The following is a 19,135-nucleotide window of genomic DNA, read 5'->3' on the forward strand; positions in this document are numbered from 1 at the left end:
CTTCTTCATTCCCCTACTTCTCTCCTTCCCCCACAAAAAAAAAGAAAGAAAAAGAAAAGAAACATGTACACTCTGCATCTAGGAGGTGTAAAGGGTCATTAGTATTTATTGTTGTATTCTTATTGCCAAGGAGAGTGAAGGAGTGACTGGGAAAAGAGGGCTGGATCATACTTAAAGTCATTTTGAGGAAGGTGGGAAAGTAATTTGGAGAGGTTAGCAGATGATGGTATGCTGGTATTTTCCAGTTGGTTGGTAGATTCATGTTATGTTTTTTATCTGTCTACCCAAGAAAATCACCTCAGGGTCCAGGCCCATTTTTTAAATGTCCATGACAACTGAGTGATTGTTTCCAATGTAAATCTTTTTTCTGTTTAACAGAGCTACTGCAGTAATACTAGATTCTTTTGACCTTGCAATTCAGCATTTATATATCTTAGCATTGAGTGGTCAACCCAGCCAACAAAAGGCTACAGTTGCAATCCTATAGTCTTTCCAATAAGATTGGGAACAAATGTTCTGCCTGATCTTTTTTTTCCTAATATTTGCAGAAACAAAGGGAGAACAGCATTGATGGAGAGTCTGGGAAAGTTTCTAATTTGCAATACCTACACAGGTAGGAGGTGTTTCTGAAATTGGGGCAGGGATTAGGGTGGGGAATTACTAAGGAATTTTGTTTGCTGCTTTTGGAAGCTTTTCTTCTCTACCTGTGCTTGAGAAACTTAACTACTTAAAGCTACTGCATATGGCTTATGTCTAGTGAGTGGGAAATATTCTTAGTCCTCTTCTTTGCCTTCCATTTCTTTCCCTTAATACCAAGTTTTGCAACAGTGGCATTTATGTGAACTGCTGAATGACCTTCACTGAGCATAACCTGAGCTGTTATATGGTGCCTTCTAGCTACTTGACTTTCATCAAGCTGTCCACTGCAATCAAGCGTAATGAAAGCATGGCAAAGGGGCTGCAGAAGGCGCTGCTTCAGCAGCAGCCAGAGGATGACAGCAAGCGCTCTCCTCGGCCCCAGGACCTGATCCGCCTTTATGACATCATCCTCCAGGTGACATTTGTGACGGGGAGCAAAGACCCCAATCTTCAGGGGTTCTCTGGGTTTGTTGGACCAAAACAGCATGAAAGGGCCTGCCAGCAGGCAACACCTGTTACCTGGTGAGCTCCAGTCAAGCAGCAAATATTTGTTAAGTCCTTATTATGTGTAAGACACCCTACAGGGTGCTTTAGGAGATCCAGAGGGAGAGAAGATGTAGCCACTCATTGCCTTCCCACTACATACATTCTTATTGGAAGATGGTAATTAGGACTTTAAGGGATACAAAGTACTTTTCTCACCACAGCTCTGTGAGTATCATCCCAAATTACAGGTAATGAAATGAGGTTCAGAAAGGTTAAAGGTTAATTGACTGGCCTATGGTTACCCAGCTGGTAAGTATTGTGTTCAGAACTCAAAAACCACTGTTATTTCCATTGTTCCATAGCTTGTACATATCACAGAAATGAAATACAAAGTAGTATGTAAGTCCCACATGAATGATAAAGGTAGCAAATGCTATAGTTCAGATGAGATCATTTTTAGCAGAAATAATCAGGCAGCACTTAATTTAAATCACCAAATAATTATGTGGTTACTGTGGACAAGGCATTATTGAGGCTAGAAAGACAAACATGGATTAATCCTTATTCTTCAGGGGCATAAAATTTACTAGGGATAGGAGGAGTAATGAGGGCAAAGGAGAGGATTCTCTAGGAATATTTGAAGAAGGAGAGAGATGAACATTGAAGGAAGATAAAGTTGAGGAAAAAGTGTTGAACAGACATGAAGGATAGCTTTTGCAACTGCTCAGAGATTGTGGGGGAAAGTGGGGGATGGGGGTGGAGTATGGAGATAGAACTAGTTTGGAGAACAGCTTATATCCAGTGCGGCCAGAATATAAAAATATGTGAACAATGTGAAATAAGATTAAAGAAGTAAGTAAGATGCAGATTGTGGAGAGCCATTATCTGAGGTGCAGCTGAGAACCATTGAATGTCTTTAAGCAGGAGAGTAACTTGGACATGTGCTTTAGGAAGATAAACGTGGCAAGGTGTGGAGGACAGGTTGGAGAGGGAAAAGACTTGATGCAGAATAGCTAATCATGCCATTCAAATAGTTTAGGCAAGATGAGTAATAAAGGTCCTTGTTTTGTAGGAAAATGTTGGGACCTGCAATAGAAATAGGGAACTTGGGAGGAGAGGGGTAGGCTTAGCAGAGGAAATGAGTTCCACTTTGAAAATGTTGAGTTTGTGTTTCCTGTGGGAATGTAGATGTTCTAGTAGGCTGTTGACAGTGAAGGACTGGAGTTGTTCAGGGGAATAATTAGGGCTATATGTATAATATAATAGATTTGGGAGCCAACTTCATAAAGATGCTTATTGAAGTCATGCAAAGAGACCTGAGAAGGCAGGACAGACACTTGGGTGATACAGAGTGTGGGAAGGATAAATAGGTAAGAGGAAAACTAGGAGAGAACAGTGTCACGGAAGCCAAGGGAAACATCCAGAAGAGTGGGCACTTGTGTCAGAAGCCACAGAAAGATCAGAGAGGTCACAAACTGAGAAAAGGTGATTGAATTTAGCAGCTAAGAGATCATTGGTAATCTTTAAGATGGCAGTTTCAATCAAGTAGTGGATTCAAAAGCCTCCATTTGCAAAGGGATGACAAGTGAATACAAAATGAGGAAGTTAAGGAGGCATTTTAACAAAGTAGGAACAATTTCTTAGTCTTCTCTTTCTAGTGGTTTAGTAGTGAAAGAGAAAAAAGGATGAGTAGCTTGAGGATGGGCAGGTCAAATAAAGTATGTTTCTTTTTTTTAAGACTAAGTTGAATGAATGAAATAAATGAAAAAAAACATTAAGCCTCTACTATGTGCAACACACTTCCTCTGCCTTGGGAATACAAATAGGTCCCTGCTCTTAAGGAACTTACAATAGGAGAAACAACATGTGTATATGAAATTTCACCTCTTAAATCAGATGGGAGGGCCCAGTGATGCTTAGGATGCAAGTGAAACAGGCAGTAATGTATCTTCATTAGTGTACTTTCCATTGATAAAATCATATTCTTTGAATTATTTGATGATGCCAAGGAACTTTCTTTTCTGGATCTTTGGTAGCAGTGATTGCTAATGAGTCAGGAATTGCAGCACCAGAAAGTTGCCAGGTTTTCTCTCCTCTGAATGACAGCTGAGGAGCAGGGCTATGTGGCAAGGCAGGAGGAGTTGCAGTTTGGCCACCCATTGGTGTTGGTGTTGCTATTGATGGATGGCAAGCCCCTTCGGCATGAAGATTGCTCCCCTTGATGACAACAGCAGTCAGGTCGGCTTCTGAAAGAGATCAGTTTGACAGAACAAATCAAGAAGTTAGCCTTAGCCTGGAGAAAGACCATCTGTTCTTCTTAAGGCTAGAGCAAATCAGGAAACAATAGGTCAAAAAAATGTAGAGTCCTTGAAATGAAAGAGCTCAGGATGGAATGGAGAACCTCAATTTTCAAAATAATATAGGAGGTCAGGTTATCTATTAGTTCTTAGAAGGCGCTATTAGAGGACGGAAAGAGAAAAGAGAAAGTTTGGGAAGAGCACAATGGAGAATAAGAGTCAATCAGAGATAAATCAAAGGAGAGTGGAAATGGCCTGACTAGTAAGATAGATGGCATAAACTTGTAATGGTCCCAGTTATCATGGTACCATGGGAAAGTGGTACCATGAATGGGGAACAGTGCCTGATTGAACTGGTTCCCATTAGAGTCAAGCCTTAAAAGTGAAACCAGAATAATGATGATATCCTGGAAGAACAGGGAGAGATTAGATGAACCAGAGAACATGATGAAGATGAAGGGCAGGTTTAATAAGCAGGAATGTTGAAAAAATATTTATTTTGATCCAAGAGAAATTTCAAAACTCAAATAATAGAAGATTTTTAGATTTAAGGTCCTGTGAGAATCTGATAGGTTGATGAACTAGGGGCATTGGATGTTCAAAGAGACATCAGTATATGATTTTAAAATTAGCCAGCATGAGGGTTGATATGAGTGGAGAAGGAGATGATGAGAGTTAACTGCTAGAGTGATTGAGAAATGAGGGGGGGTAATCTGCAGGTCTGTAAATGCCTGCAACAAGGATCTGGACAATATAGGAGTATAGTGACTTTCAAAGGGGAGATTATTAAGTGATTTGGAGTAGGTGTGAGGGTGTGGAAGGGGCAGCATGGAGCAAAAAAATATACCAGTTTCTCCTGGCCCAGAATTTTTAGGGGACTTTAGAAGAATGGCCAGCATGTAAAAGAGTGGCAAAGTTGGTTTGGGACTTCTAGGTGTGGGGAAGTGAGCAGAGGTTTGTTCTAGCCTCATGAGTTCTTCTGGGTATAGAAATTCCCTCCATTTAGGAATTCATTTCTTGCTTTCTCAATGGGTAGGAGGAAGAAGGACTGAGAGAATTCAACCTGAAAATAAAAATTGAATGAATGTATGAATGGTGAATGAATGGAACAAATCCAGTGCTCTTTTACTCTGCCACATGTTCTCTGAATTTCATTGGACAGATAGAGGAAGACTGAGCATCCCAGACATACTAAATTCCACCTTAAAGGTTTTGATGAGGATAGCTAGTGATATTTAATACAACTATGAGTCCAGATTGTTTCTTTTGTCCCTTCTACTAGTCTTCCTATAAATCCATCTAAAATTTGAAATCTTTTCTTTTTGAACAGAATCTGGTGGAATTGCTCCAGTTGCCTGGCCTAGAGGAAGACAAAGTTTTCAAAAAAGAGATAGGACTCAAGACACTGGTATACAAGGCTTACAGGTAATTTCAGATGGCAGTCTCAGGGCTCTTGCTTTTTATAACAAAAGAAGTTAACTTCACCCTAGGAAAATTATAGTGTTTTGTTTATAGGTAACATGGGAGAATTGGAAACATACCTCTTTCTATAAAAAATTAAATTGAAACAAACAAAAAAATTAAATTGATAATCATTGCAGTGGGGGGAAATTTTCCCAGTAACTAGAATAGAACATTTTAGGTTTTCTTAGCTAACCATTCAGTCTCATAAGAATTTATTCCAAATGGCCCATTTTTTACCAACAATACCATACTTTACTAATAACTGAGGGGAAAGCATATGTTCATATATCTTCTTGCCTTCTTTTTTCTTAGTCCTGCTTCCAAAAAAGGAGAATAAGAACTGAATAGGGAGATATCAAGTTGAATTAGGAAAAGCAAGATTTGTAGCCTGTCAGACTATTCTCGATACTTAGTTTGAGCACAAGCAAACTTAACTTTTGGCTCCAAGGAAAATTGCAAAGTTTATTTTTATCATCCTTTGACATAACCTCTTTCTTCTTCCTCTTTTCTGTCTTTTAGATAGCCATTGTCCTCTATTTGTCCACAAACCCTCAACTAATCTAAAACTTCCCCTCCCTTTTAACCCCAATCAGAACTCTCACACCCCAAGAGCTCAGCTGCACTCACTAGTTGGTGATCTGATTAAATTCATACTAAGCTAGGAATGAAAATTAACCCTCTAAACTTTAGAGTCTAAAGGCGGAGCTTACTACCAGTGATCCTCATTAGCATAATCTGTCCAGGAAGGTGGCTCCTCAAGATCTCCTAAAAAAGATCTGATTATTGGGGAAAAGGAATTTTCCTGTAACTATTTGGCTATTCCAGAGGACCCCACCCTCTTTTACTTGTTCAGCCAAGGATTAAACTGCTTGGCATCAGCATTACAGATATTATTCAAGTACTTCTCAGGTACATAGAGGCCAGTGCTGCAAACTTCAGTTTAAAATCTGGAGGCCCTTTTAAAAAACCCTTGTTATGAAATTAGAATAATTGTTTTCCTTGGTTAAAATTTAGCCTGAACAATTGGGAAAACTGTGAAGGTTAGTACCTATTACTTTCCTGTGATTTGTTTCCCACCAGGTGTTTCTTCATTGCTCAATCTTATGTGCTGGTGAAGAAATGGAGTGAAGCCCTTGTCCTATATGATCGAGTCCTAAAATATGCCAGTGAAGTACAGTCTCAGGCCGGAGCCTCCCAAAATAGCCTAAAGGTTGGAAATATCTTCCTCTCCTGGTTTTGAAGAGAAACGAGTTCTTTCTTGAGGCTTTTTATGGGGATGTGATGATGATAAAAATAATAACTAATATTTATAAAGCCCTTACTGTGTATCAGGTACCACACGAAGCAGTAGCTCATTTGATGCTCACAACAAACCTAGGATGTAGGCATTATTGTTATCCCCATTTTCCAGCTAAAGAAACTGAGGCAGGCAGCTAAGTGACTTGCCCAAGGTCACACAACTTTTCAGTATCCAAAGCCACATTTGAACTGAGGTCTTCCTGATTCCCAGCTCAGCACTACTTACTGTGTAGTCTTATAGATGCTAGGGGCAAAGTAATTTGGCTCCTTTCTAAGCTGGATTTGAAAGCTAACCTAAGGAACATTAAGTCTTTCCAGGCTAAAGACTTGTGATCTAGTGGCAGAGCTCTCCTTCCACTTCAGGCTTCTAAGTTTCAAGAGGAGCTGGAGTTATACTAGAAAAAATCCATTCCTTTTTTTTCTTTCTTTTTTAAACCCTTACCTTCTGTCTTAGAATTAATACATATTGGTTCCAAGGCAAAAGAGCAACAAGGGCTAGGCAAGGGGGTTAAGTAACTTACCCAGGGTCACACAGCTAGGAAGTGTCTGAGGTCAGATTTGAACCCAGGACCTCCCATCTCTAGGCCTGATTCTCAATCCACTGAGCCACCCAGCTGCCCCAAAAGGATTTAAAAAATAAAATAAAATAAAATAAAATCATGCAAGGTACCACAATATGAAAGCATTTCTACTAGGTGAGAAGGAATTGGTTGTTCCAGCTCTGGGGTCTTTAAAATGATATAAAACCATGAAAATTTTGACTGTGAAAGAAAGTGATTATAACATTCTGCCAACTGCACAGGAAAGTGGTGGTTCTGATGTTCTTACAATACATCATATAACAGCTACCTAGACAAATCAGGAAGTATTGCACATTTGTTGTGTGCCTAGAATTGTGTTGAGTAGCTTTTCTTTCCTCTACATTAAACTGTATATAATGTGTTCATTTTGTGGTACAGACTGGTGCAGTAACAATAGAGTGTGGGCTGAAGAAGGGAAAGTTTCCTAGAGAAACTTTAGAGCACTCAACTGAGGACAGAAGCAGGCAGGTGGGAACAGTTGTAATGCATGTGGGGGACAGAAGGGGGACTGGTTCAGCTAGACTATAGGAGATAGCATTAGGTAGAGAAAGTGGGGCTTTCTAAGCCAGGTAGAGCAATTTCAATGTAAAAGACACCCACACACACACCCTCTCTCTCTGCCCCAGTTAAGAATTTATACTGGTATCTGATTGTCTCTTAAACCGTACTAAGAGTTTTACTTTTTTTTTTTTACCAATTACATGTAATAAATTTCAACATCAGTTTTCCAAAGTTATATGATTCAAATTATCTCCCCTCTTCTCTGTCGCCTCCTGGAGCTGGCAGACAATTTGATCTAGGTTATGCATGTATTATCACACAAAACATTTCCATGTTGTTCATTTTTGTAAGTAAATAATCTTGTAAAACCAAAACATATATCCAAATAAAAGAAGTGAAAAATCATATGCTTTCATCTGCATTCCTACTCCAACAATTCTTTCTTTAGAAGTGGATAGCATTCTTTGTCATAAGTACCTCAGAAATTTTGAAACACATTACAATTCATATTTTAGGGAAACTAATTCATCAGTGGCATATAGAATAGATTAGAAAAAGGTGGTGCTAAATTTGGGCTTTGGAAATAAGAAGCATAACTGAGACCTGTTTAATGTATTTGCTTCAGATCTTGATAGATGCTTTCTATTCTTACTTTGAAATGAAATGAGACAAGAAAAAAATCCTATTTATTAACTCATTAAATTGCTCTCTCCATGTGAAAGGAATTGAAATTATTTGTGTATATTTATATATAGGAATAGAGGGTAAAGTCCTTTGAAGACGTTAAATGGGGGAGGGGAAACCAACATTAAATGAATTTATTTCTAAGCCATTCTGGCTTGTGTTACCCATCATCCTGTATTATTTTGTTTTGCCAACCCTCCTGACATCCTGAACTAATGTTTGCTAAAATGTTGTAGGAGCTACCTGATGTCCAGGAATTGATTACTCAGGTGAAATCAGAAAAATACTCCCTACAGGCAGCTGCTATTTTAGGTAAGTTTCATGCTTCTCAGAGATTGTTTTTGCGAAGTCTAGACTCTTCTTTCCCCTTTTTCTTTCCAAAGTGTATCATCATTGACTTTTCGGAGTTGGTAACTGTATTGTAGGGTGGCTTAGGTGATGTTATTAGATGTTTTAATTATGGTATCAGAAGAAAAATTTTGGGAAGGCCAGCTGTGGGCTGACAGGCCCAATCCAGGCAAAGCCTGTCCTGAGGTAACAAACACAGTCCAGGTTATATCAAGAATAAATAATGAATTTATTTGTCAGTGGAAGATGAAAAGGGGATTTGGATAAATCTAAACTAAGGTCAACTACCCAAAACCCCTCCAGATCTTAATTAACTATAACTGGAGTCTTCTTGGATTCAAACTACACTAAACTACCTTGCTGTCTAAAGACCTAGACCCAAATATAAATAGACCTTCACTAACCAAAACCAACCCCCCTTTTGGTGATACTAGAGGCAGTTAGGCAGGACAGGACCCAGGAAGAGATCCTGGATGCAAAAGGATCCCACACCAAATCTTACAGACAGATGCCCATACAGTTAAGAATCATACCAGGAAGCTCTATAGATATCAGTCCAGCCAGCAAGGGAAGCAGGCAGTCCCCTCCAGGTAAACCAGAGAGATAGATCCAGCACCAGATCCAATTGTCCCTTACCAACAGCTTAACTACCCCTGCAGAATTCCAGAATCTTTTACTCTGCTTTTGTATCTCCTTGCAGACCCACTTCATCTTCTCTCTTACTTATAACATAACTTATAGCTTAAGAATTTCTGGCTGGTGATTCTTTGAAACCATCTGAAGTTCTAACCCTTAACTCTTCCCAATTGGGCACTAAGCCAGCTCATTTAAAACAAGTGTTCCTCAAGCTTTTCTTGGGTCATAGACCCTTCTTAGAATCATGCTTTTAAATGTATAAAGTAAATACCAATAGAAATAGCAGCCCATTGCCTATAGCACATCCATGTTTATAAAGCACTTTACAAATATCTCATTTGATCCTTGTAACAGCCCTGAGAGGTAGATGGTGATATTATTCCTATTTTACAGATAAGGAAAACTAAAACTGACAGCAGTTAAGTGATTTCCCCAGGATCACAGAGCTAGTGAGTTACTGAAGCCAATTTGAGCTCTTCCTTACTCCAAACCCAACACTCCATCCATTCTATCCATTCCCATCTAGCTGCCTCAAGATATAAAGGAAACTAATTTTGTTGAATTGCAGTTATCAAAATATTTTAAGAAAACAAAAACTGAAAACCAAGCCTGGACCCTAAGCTAAGAACTCCTAATTTAGAAGGATGAGGAGAAAGGATGTTATGCTGTTTCATCTTATTCATTTAACAAACATTATTAAACTATTTGTTTAGTTAGTGTCACACCCCAACCCAGGCTGTTCCCACCAATTCATATTTGTAGGTTAGGTTCCTAGGAACCTAGGAACCTATCTAGATGAGGGACATCTGCTACATCAGTTATTCTATGGTTCCATACTCTCAAAACTGGAATTCACAAGCTTCCATCAGTAAGCCAGCCAGAAGACCCAATTAGCTCAAAGTAAAGACAATTCACTAAGATGGCCTTGTAGAGAGAGTAGCTACAGAATATACCCTCTTCCCCCTGTAATCCTGAGGTTTCCTTTCCCAAGTTACATGGCCTTTAGGAAGACTGGACACAAACTTAATAGTAGTGAGGTACCCTTGTAGGAAACACCATGCCAAGGCAATTCCAATCTCTTGTACTATAGGATCCCAGTTGTCCTTTCTCTGCTGAAATAGTTCCCAAGCTGCTTCCCTCTGATCTTAGTGGCTCATTTGGAATCCTTGGGTCTCCTATCTGTGGTTTTTTTGTTGACAGCTAGGACTAGTTCCTTCTTGAATCCATAGTCAACTCTTCTCTGCCGCCAAAGACCTCAACCTTTGAAGCCACTTTCTGCCTGGAATACTGCCTTTTTATATCTGTCTAGAGAACTTGTATCTTGAATTGATGTCTCTCAGAACTGTTAAGACTACCTTCAGGGCTCAGCAAGCTTGACTTTTTTAAGTCCTTTGAAGGTATATAGCCAGTCTTCCAGTCAGTGGCCAGTTGCCTCCTCTTCCAGTTAGTACAGAGAATTCCTTCAGGACATAGATATGTTTTTGAGCTTTATTATTAAATTATAACAGCTAGTTACATTTCCTAGGTATCCCTACTTTCTGTGATTTCAACCAGCTGGAGGGAGAACAGGGTTAGGGAACCAAATCCCTCCTATTCTACTAGGATATGGAGGGAATGCATAATCTAATATTGTTTCTTAAGGAAATACCTCCAAGTTTTGTCTTTATCTGTCCCAGAAGTGGAGCAGTGTCCTGGAGTTCCAAAGGCCTGTTGCTTTGGCCACATATGTTCCTTACATGTGTGCCTCTCTACCAGAAGCTGGTCCAGCTCTTACACAGTGGATAACCTCTTATCCTGGCACTTAGATTGTTAACTAAGTTTATATCACACATAAATGTCTTGGGTCTATCTTATATGTATAACCTGTACAATTTTAATTTTTATTCCCCTCTGAATCTTTCAGATACAAATGACCCCCATGAAACAGAGTGTCCCTCCCAAGTCAAGGACAATAAGGTAAGTCTAGGCTTTAATACTCTTGGAGAAGCAGTGAGAACCCAGACTTATGAGACCAGCTCCTTACTTACTAATACTAGGATGTGAGATGTTATTTTGTCACACTTCACAAAAAGCCGTGAATTGTCATTTCTTTAATGCACATTAAGTCTTTAGGGCAGTGGACTCCAAACTTTTGATTGCACATCCTTAACAGTAAAGATTTTTTGAGCATGTACCTTCAATATATGCATGTTTGTTTATTTATAAATTATATACATGTACTCTTTATATAAGACATAGAATTTCAAAGGGATGTGATAAAGATGAAATAAATATATTTTTAAAATTTTATCAGTACGAAAACTGGCTCATTAAGGTATTAATGTTTATTGATATTGCATTCATTATTAATCAAAATTATAGTGAACAGTGTGATTGAATGTGCTTCATTATTTTGGGAAAATCTCCAATGGCCTGGGGAGAAGGGTGAACTTAGAAATATTATTGTTAACAAATAGTTATTTGATGAATTTGATTCTTGTACTCATCCCTGAAGGCGAATTTCTTTTTTTCTACTGGAAGATATACAATGCCTGCGCATAGTAAATGCTTAATACTCACTGATTGATTGAATATAGTCATCGAACAGAACCGCTTTCACATTTCTCCTTGTGTAGACAATCCCCAAAAACAATAAGCAAGAGCAAATCAGTGAAAAATGTTCAACACAAATCTATCCTTTCTTTCTATGATTCTGCATGACATGGATGGTGTCATACCCTATCCATTTGCAGATATTTTAGTTGTTTGGGGGTTTTTTGAGTGGGAGGGACAGCAGGAAGGCCAGTATAACTGAGCTGGAGAGTGCCGAAAGGAGACTAATATATAACAAAGCTGGAAAGGTCGGTGGGGACCTCAGTATGAAGGGCTTCACATTCTAAACATCAGAGGCAAGAAGGAACCACTAGAGTTTATTGAACAGGGGATGAATGACTAGACCTGTGCTCTAGAAAAACAGATTGAAGTGGGGGAGGAGATTTGAGGCAGGGAAATCAAAGAAAACATTACAATAATCCAGACAACAGGTACTAAGGGTTATAGCCCTGGCTATGTGAATGGAGAGAAGTGGATGGATGGATGGATGGATGGATGGATGGATGGATGGATGGATGGATAGGTATGAGAGATATTGTGGAGATAGAAACAAGAAGATTTGGCAGTTGCTGGGATATGTAAGATGAATGAAAGTGAGGAGTCATGGATGATATCAAGATTGTCAACTTATATGACTAAAATGATAATGATTCCTTCAACAGAAATAGGGAATAGGAAAGTTTGAAAGAGAGATGGGTTTTGGGGAAAGATAATGTGATAAGATCTGTAATGTTGATTAAAATCCAACTTTGTCTGCTCATCCTTTGCAACTCACTTTGTATGTCCCAAATAAAAAGATTTGGGCTCTTACTCATTGATCGCTGCCCTAAAGTACAAAACCTGCCAAATTATAAGGTGATAAGGAGACCAGAGAGTGTACATTCTAAGTGGAGGGAGGGAATTTTCCTTAATGGCAGCTGTGTAGGGTCATGATTAGGCTCAAAAGTCATGGTTAGGCTATAATTGCCCTTCAGGCTGACATTTCCATTCCATAGAAAGGGAGGGACTGACTGCTCCTAAAGAGTTGTGTAATAATTGTCAAAGAGTAGATGTGATTGTGTTGGAGAGAAACTTTATGATTGACTGTTATGGGAGGGTTGGATATAACCCAACTTTCCACCCTGAATGGTTTATCAGACTTCTTGAGTTCATGCAAGGACCCTCACTTCGAAGACCATTGCTCTAGACTACTTAAAGTTGGGATACCAGTTGCTTTTCATAATAACACCTAGGATTTAATTTTTGTTTTGATTTTCAGCCTCTTGTTGAACGATTTGACACTTTTTACCTGGATCCTTCTCTCGTCAGCAAGCAAGCCAACCTCGTTCACTTCCCACCAGGATTCAAACCCATCCCTTGCAAGCCCTTGTTCTTTGATCTGGCCCTCAACCACGTGGCTTTCCCACCCCTAGAGGACAAGGTGGAACAGAAGACGAAGAGTGGCCTGACTGGATATATTAAGGGCATTTTTGGATTTAGGAGCTAATTAATCTTCTACAGGGGGGGATTTAGATTCTTACTCTGTATTGTGAGAAAGCTTCAGAATATTAAATTCAGGTCTGAAATTGCCCAGGGTTGGGGGTCTTAACATCTTCCCTATGTCCTCTGTGTGTATGCACTCACATACTTAACCAGTGTGTTAGAGGGAAACCATACTCTTTTCCTGATCAGTGTGTGTGAGTTTATTCTGTCTCCCTTAAGACCTGGGTAGGGGGCAATGCCATTCTGTCCCATGAAACTCTTAGAACTTACATTTCAATCAGTGATGCATTCAAGGAGAATTACATACCAGTCATGGACCACACCTAGAATCATACTTTTCCCATCAGTAAAATGGATTTTAAACCAGCCAGTTCTTTCTATGAGGATAATTGTTGAACATCTAGAATCCTTGGGTGATGTTTATCATTACTATGAAAATGTATAAAAATGTTGGTCCTGCCTTACTTCTACCCCCAACTCAGTTATAAAGAGCTGTAGCATAAGAAAGGATCTTTATTTTTAAAGGAAATATGTTCTGAAACAATGAAACCAAACCTTGTATTAAAAGGCAAAGGTAGTGAACACCATAATACATTTTTTTATATAACCTAATTTTATGTTTAGTGGTATCTTCCTGAATTTAAATCGTACTATTACCTTAATTTTTCCTTCCAGGGTGATACCCTATTATATGTTCAGCCTATCAAGGCCCTCCTGGTAATTTTGCTGTTGATGATGCTAGATAAGAATATATTATTAGAGGAGCCATCTTTAAAAAGAAAAAAAAAAATCCTATCTTGGCATTGTTCAAGACAACTTACTGTTGTATTTGTCAGTGTTCTTTCTTACCCTTCCATTTTCAAATGGAGTTTCTTGCCTTGTCTATCTCAGCATTCACACCAGGATTTCTCCTTTACCTCATAATGTCACAGTAAGTTGCTCTGAATGGAATTTTATTGTCATAAGGATTGGAATTTCTAATGAACCAGTGGCAAATGCTTGTGCCACTTGGTTTAGAATTAAAGACAGTCAAGAAAATAGATTCAGCACAGGAGCATTGTCTCCAAATAGCCTAGTCAGCCTTTCACAAAATGTCACTGGATATCAGATATTTCATAAGGGGCTAAGACAGCCAAATGGAAATGTCTGTGCATCTCCTGGTCATCAGATACAATCAAGTTGTTCCTGTGGTTGGCTTTGTCATGAATGGATTGAGGATCAGCATTCTGCACAGAGCTGCTCATATTGATCCCTGGACTATTTTATACAATGACATTTCAGAAACCAAACAAAATGCTTCCACTGGGATAGGAAGTGGGGATTGAAATTTCTGGTATTATGAATTTGACATGCACTTTGTCCTAAGTGAGGGACTTTCATGTTCCTTTGATCCATTGTCTTCTGACTGCTCTGGTACCATCAGCAGTAGGGATTGATCCACCAAGAACCTTCTAGCTCCCAAAATGGGAAGAACAATAAGGGTTAGGGTTGGGGGTGGGGGGGTGGGAGGAAGAGAAGCAATGTAGTCTCAGTTTATATTTTTAAGGCATATGCCTAGATATGCTGGTATTAATTTTCATTTTAATTAAATCTATAGGGTGTGGGTGAAGGGGGAACAGGGTTCCCAAGCAAGCAAGATTTAATCTGAAGGAGCAGATGTTAATTGCTATCTTTTAATTTTAATTTATCAAGTAATGAAATTTTAGACACATCATATTTGGAAGGTGGTGATTTATCCCAATCTGTCTTAATGCCTGTTTGTTCTGTTTAGGAAAATGTTAAGTTGAGTCAGCTAATGGATTGGCCCAGCCCCTCTCTGACTGCTGTGCCTCCTGGCTTTTCCTTCTTTCATGTACATTGTTTTGATGTCTTGTCTCCTTTTCCAGTTTTACATTAAATCAAGTGAGAATTCTTTGTTTCCCTGTTTAAAATGAAACATTGGCCTGGTTGAATTCTCTTCTTGGTTGCCCTTTTCTCCACAGCTGTGAAGCACCATATTGTTCAACCTCTCGCAAACTAGTGGGGTCAGGAGCTACTCCTGATACTTTAACATTTGAGTTTCCTATCTCAAGTTCACAACTTAGCATCAAGGCCTTCAAGCAAACAGTATCATGCCTGAACTTGAAGGTTGTATCTATCTGACCTCCTAAAAACTAATGACCATTTAGCCTCCTTGAAAAGGAAACTTCCTCAGGTTTGGCTTGTTCACTTTTGTAAATTTATTTTCCCCTTCAGTTTGGAATTTCTAGCATATATCATTTATCATTTATTATTTAAAAGCAAATTTTTATGCAGGATATTGAACAAGTTTAGTTCAGCATTAATTTGGAAATTTTTGAAATATATGAGACCCAGGAAAGAAAAAAAATAGAAAAGATGTGCTAGTTATAGCTCCAGAAGGATTAAAAATCAAATTCAGCTCTAAAATGTGCCCAACTTCAGAACAAAAAAGGATTGGGAACTTCCAGAATCCCTCCCATGGAAATGAAAAAACTCTAGGATGTTGGTCTCTGAGGAGCCTTTTTGATACATGGAAGACCACATCTGTGCTGCATACTCATGGGTGGAATACATTTTGTTCAGTGAAAGGTATGAAAGCTGATCATTGTCAACATACTATTGGGTGCCAAGGTGCCCACCTTGCACTATACTAGAGGCCAAGGGGTCTAGAGATCCAGATTAAACATGATGCCTGATCCCAAGTAGATGAAATTAAAGACTGAACAGATCTAAAACCAAAAATCATGATTGCGGGAAGGAAAATTAATCTCAATATCAGATATCATTATATCATGGGAACTTGATTTTCCTTAATCTTATAAATATTGAGATTGACTATAATCTTGAGTTTTTCAGATGCCATCAATGAACTGTTTTTGCTTACCAGTTTGTGCCTGTGCTGTTTGTGGTTATGATTTGCAGAATATGTTGTGTTTCAAGACAGATGGTTTTATTCAGTTCTATTTAATATCAGTCCTCATGTTTCTATTCAATGTTCAGGTTATCTGACTCTTCATGACCCCATTTGGGTTTTCTTGGCAAAGATACTGGAGTAGTTTGCCATTTCCTTCTCCAGCTCATTTTATAGATGAGGAAACAAGCAAATGGAGTGAAATGACTTGTCCGCGATCGCATAGCTAGTAAGTGTCTGAGGCCAGATTTGAGTTCAGGAAGAGGAGTCTGACTCCAGGTCCAGTGCTCTGTCCACTGCACCACCACGCTGCCCAGTAGGTGTGAGCTATATCAAGCAAAGGTATGCATAACCTAGAAATCACCAAATACTCTTGAAGCCAAGTTATCTTGTCATGTAAATTCTATTTGTACCAGAGAAGTTCCATTCCTCTGATACTCATTAGTAAGTTTTGGATGATTCACTTGTACTGTTCTGCCAAGTTTTAATTATGCAGAATCTTTATTTTGCCTCCCTTGGTGCAGAGCCCTGTGGTTGGTTTTCTCCGTTCTGACCTTGGGGAAAATTGTCCATGATTCTTAGACTTGGGACTTTAGATTGGAGTTGAGAAGGGACTGCTAACTAACTTTCACCCTCATCACTTTTGAAGTCTGTCTTTCTGACCAAGATTTAACCCTGTCCTCAAGTAATTTCCCTTGCCTTCCCATCTTCACCAGGGGGAAGACCCACAATTTGGGAATGATTGCCTAGTAGGTAGGGCCCATTAGAATGATTTAAGTCCAGCTGGCTTCGCCTCTGATGTATCTTATGTTCAAAATGTCTAGTTCAGACTCCTATAAATAAGGATAGATCAAATAGACCCTAAAAGGAAAAAATGATTTTGTTTTCTAATGTTCTTCCTCTGCTGAAGCTGAGGAAATAAGGAAAGAGGTAAGTATTTTTTTAGTATAGATTCCTTTAATTGATTCTGTATGTGTTCTCAAACCTCGGCTACTTTAGATTTTCCTATTCCTTGTCTTGGGGCCTTATGAGCTTATTATCTTGCAGCTACTCTTAATTTATTGATGATTATATGATTGGCAGGCCTCTTTGATAATATGATTCGTCAGGTTTCTTTTTCTGTTTGATCTATTTTGTCTTCATCAGCTTTAGGGTTCCCACAGGCACCAATTATCCTAGTGACAATGGTAATTGGACAGGTAGGCCTAGAGAGCAGACTTATGAAATTGCTTTAGCCTGAAAGCCTTAGCCCACTGCTTCTGGCTTGTAGACTTCACAGAGAAAGGTACTGAGGCTTAGAAAAATGGGATTTTCCTAGGAGTTTCAGGACAAGTATTCCAAACTTCCTAGGATAGCAAATCGAAATGTGTCCTTTCTTGGGGGTGAGGGGGAGAAGGAACATGGCTTTAAAAGGATGTAAGAAAATTGGGAATCCACCTCTGATATGTTCTGACTTTCATTTTTAGTATGCTAGAGGTGGCTTTTGTGCAAGCCACATACGGTTCAGTAATATTAGAAGGGTGACTCATTCCCATGGCAGGTTCAGGCTATACTTAATTTTGGTGGGAGGAGGAAGCAACTTCTTCAGCCAGTGATAGGACAAAGCGATTGTAGCATAGTAGACTAGTCAGCTGTCTCCAGAATAGGATGGCCAGGGTAGGGAAGTAAAGAGAACAAGTGAATGTCAGCAGCAGGCAAGGAAATAAATCACTGGTGCTCTGGAAGTGAACTTCTTATATTCATCACCATTATCTATGGGTGGTGACAGCTTGGGGCAAAGTCTTAGGCATCCGCTTCTGCTGAGGTTAGGCCATATCTTATTAGGATCAGAAATCATGTGATCATAGATTTAGAAACAGATGGAACTCAAAAGGCCTCTATTTTTCCTCATTTTGATGAGGATACACATCCACAAAGCTTAAGTGACTTGCCTGGGGTACTTGCAGAGCTGAGATTTGTCCCGTGCCCTTTGATTCCAAATCCATTCCTTCCCACTACATCACCACATCTAGGGAGTAGATGAAACATCCTTGGATCCATTGCCTGCCAGCCTAGAACATTGGCTTATAGCCAATGCTTCTAGGGCAAGGTATGAAGAAGTTAGTGGCCTCAAGGTTGTCACACAGACTAATATTGTGATTACTTTGTATATCTCTCCCTTTCTTTCTCCCTTCCCTAGCTAATTTGCCTCCCTACTCCCTCTGAAGGTCTAGTTGGATTCAAATCCCTGTGTGAGGTCAGAAGGTATGGGGCAACATGATGTTGGTTTCTCCACTTATGTTTGATGAGTGTCCAGTTTTGTGTTGGGAGGGAAGCCATAGTTGGGTGGCTTTGTTCGTTGATTTTTCCCAGTCTTCCAGATTTCCCTATATCACATTCCCTGCCAAGGCCCAGTGCCAAGGAACATTCCATAGTTGTCCTCCTACAGCTGCCTTGTAGATTTTTTTTCCTGACTGTTCTAGGGAGGTAGCGCCCAGTTAACTCCTAACCTGGCAGCAAGGCAGAAGAGTAGTAAGGGCTAGGCAACTGTGGTTAAGTGACTTGCCCAGAGTGACACAACTAGAAAGTATCTGAGTCTGGATTTGAACCCAGAACTATGTTTCCAGACCTGGTGCTCTATCCACTATGCTGCCAGCTGCCCCATTTTCCTAGGGTCTTAACAATTATTTTTTCAGTTAAATATCGTCTCCTGTCTCCACCATCCTCCTACAAAACAAAACAAAAAAACCTCTTGCAAGAAATATGCATGGTCAAGCAAAAAAAAAAAAGCCATTCTATATATTGTGTCTATTCATCTTTTCAGAAAATGGATAGCATGTTTTATCATTTGTCTTCTGAAATGGCATCTGGAAGTTTTTAAGTCTTTCAAAAGTTTTATATTATTGTTTCATTGTACACATTGATCTGCTACTTCTGCTCACTTTGCATCAATCCATATAGTTCTTTCTCAGTTGTTCTGAAACCATGCCTTTTGGAATTTCTCCCAGTAGAATCTTATTATATTGCCATAATTAGTTGTCATTCCCCAACTGATAATGGGCACTCCCTTGGTTTCCAGGCTTTGACGCCACAAAAAGATCCTCCATAGTTGTTTTTGTACATGTGGGCCCTTTTCTTTATTTAATCTCTTCATGGTATAAGGTTAATAATGTATTGCTAGTTCAAAGGTTTAATAGTTCAGTTTAGTAACTCTGAGAGCATTTTCCATAATAGCT

The 19,135-nt window shown here is 39.2% G+C and overlaps 1 protein-coding gene across 1 annotated transcript in view; it reads left to right on the plus strand.

The window, feature by feature from the left end:
* SRP68 (signal recognition particle 68) overlaps nt 1-14,945 on the plus strand; it is a 56,019-nt gene extending 41,074 nt beyond the window's left edge. The window contains exons 10-16 of the mRNA XM_056817106.1: nt 549-613; nt 898-1,054; nt 4,753-4,847; nt 5,967-6,096; nt 8,188-8,263; nt 10,839-10,891; nt 12,786-14,945. Coding sequence (XP_056673084.1) covers nt 549-613; nt 898-1,054; nt 4,753-4,847; nt 5,967-6,096; nt 8,188-8,263; nt 10,839-10,891; nt 12,786-13,013 — 804 coding nt within the window. The 3' untranslated portion in view covers nt 13,014-14,945. The remainder of the gene's footprint in view (nt 1-548; nt 614-897; nt 1,055-4,752; nt 4,848-5,966; nt 6,097-8,187; nt 8,264-10,838; nt 10,892-12,785) is intronic.
* The last annotated feature ends 4,190 nt before the right edge of the window (nt 14,946-19,135 follow it).

Source organism: Monodelphis domestica, chromosome 2 (assembly GCF_027887165.1).
Source record: "Monodelphis domestica isolate mMonDom1 chromosome 2, mMonDom1.pri, whole genome shotgun sequence".
NCBI classification, from domain to species: domain Eukaryota; kingdom Metazoa; phylum Chordata; class Mammalia; order Didelphimorphia; family Didelphidae; genus Monodelphis; species Monodelphis domestica.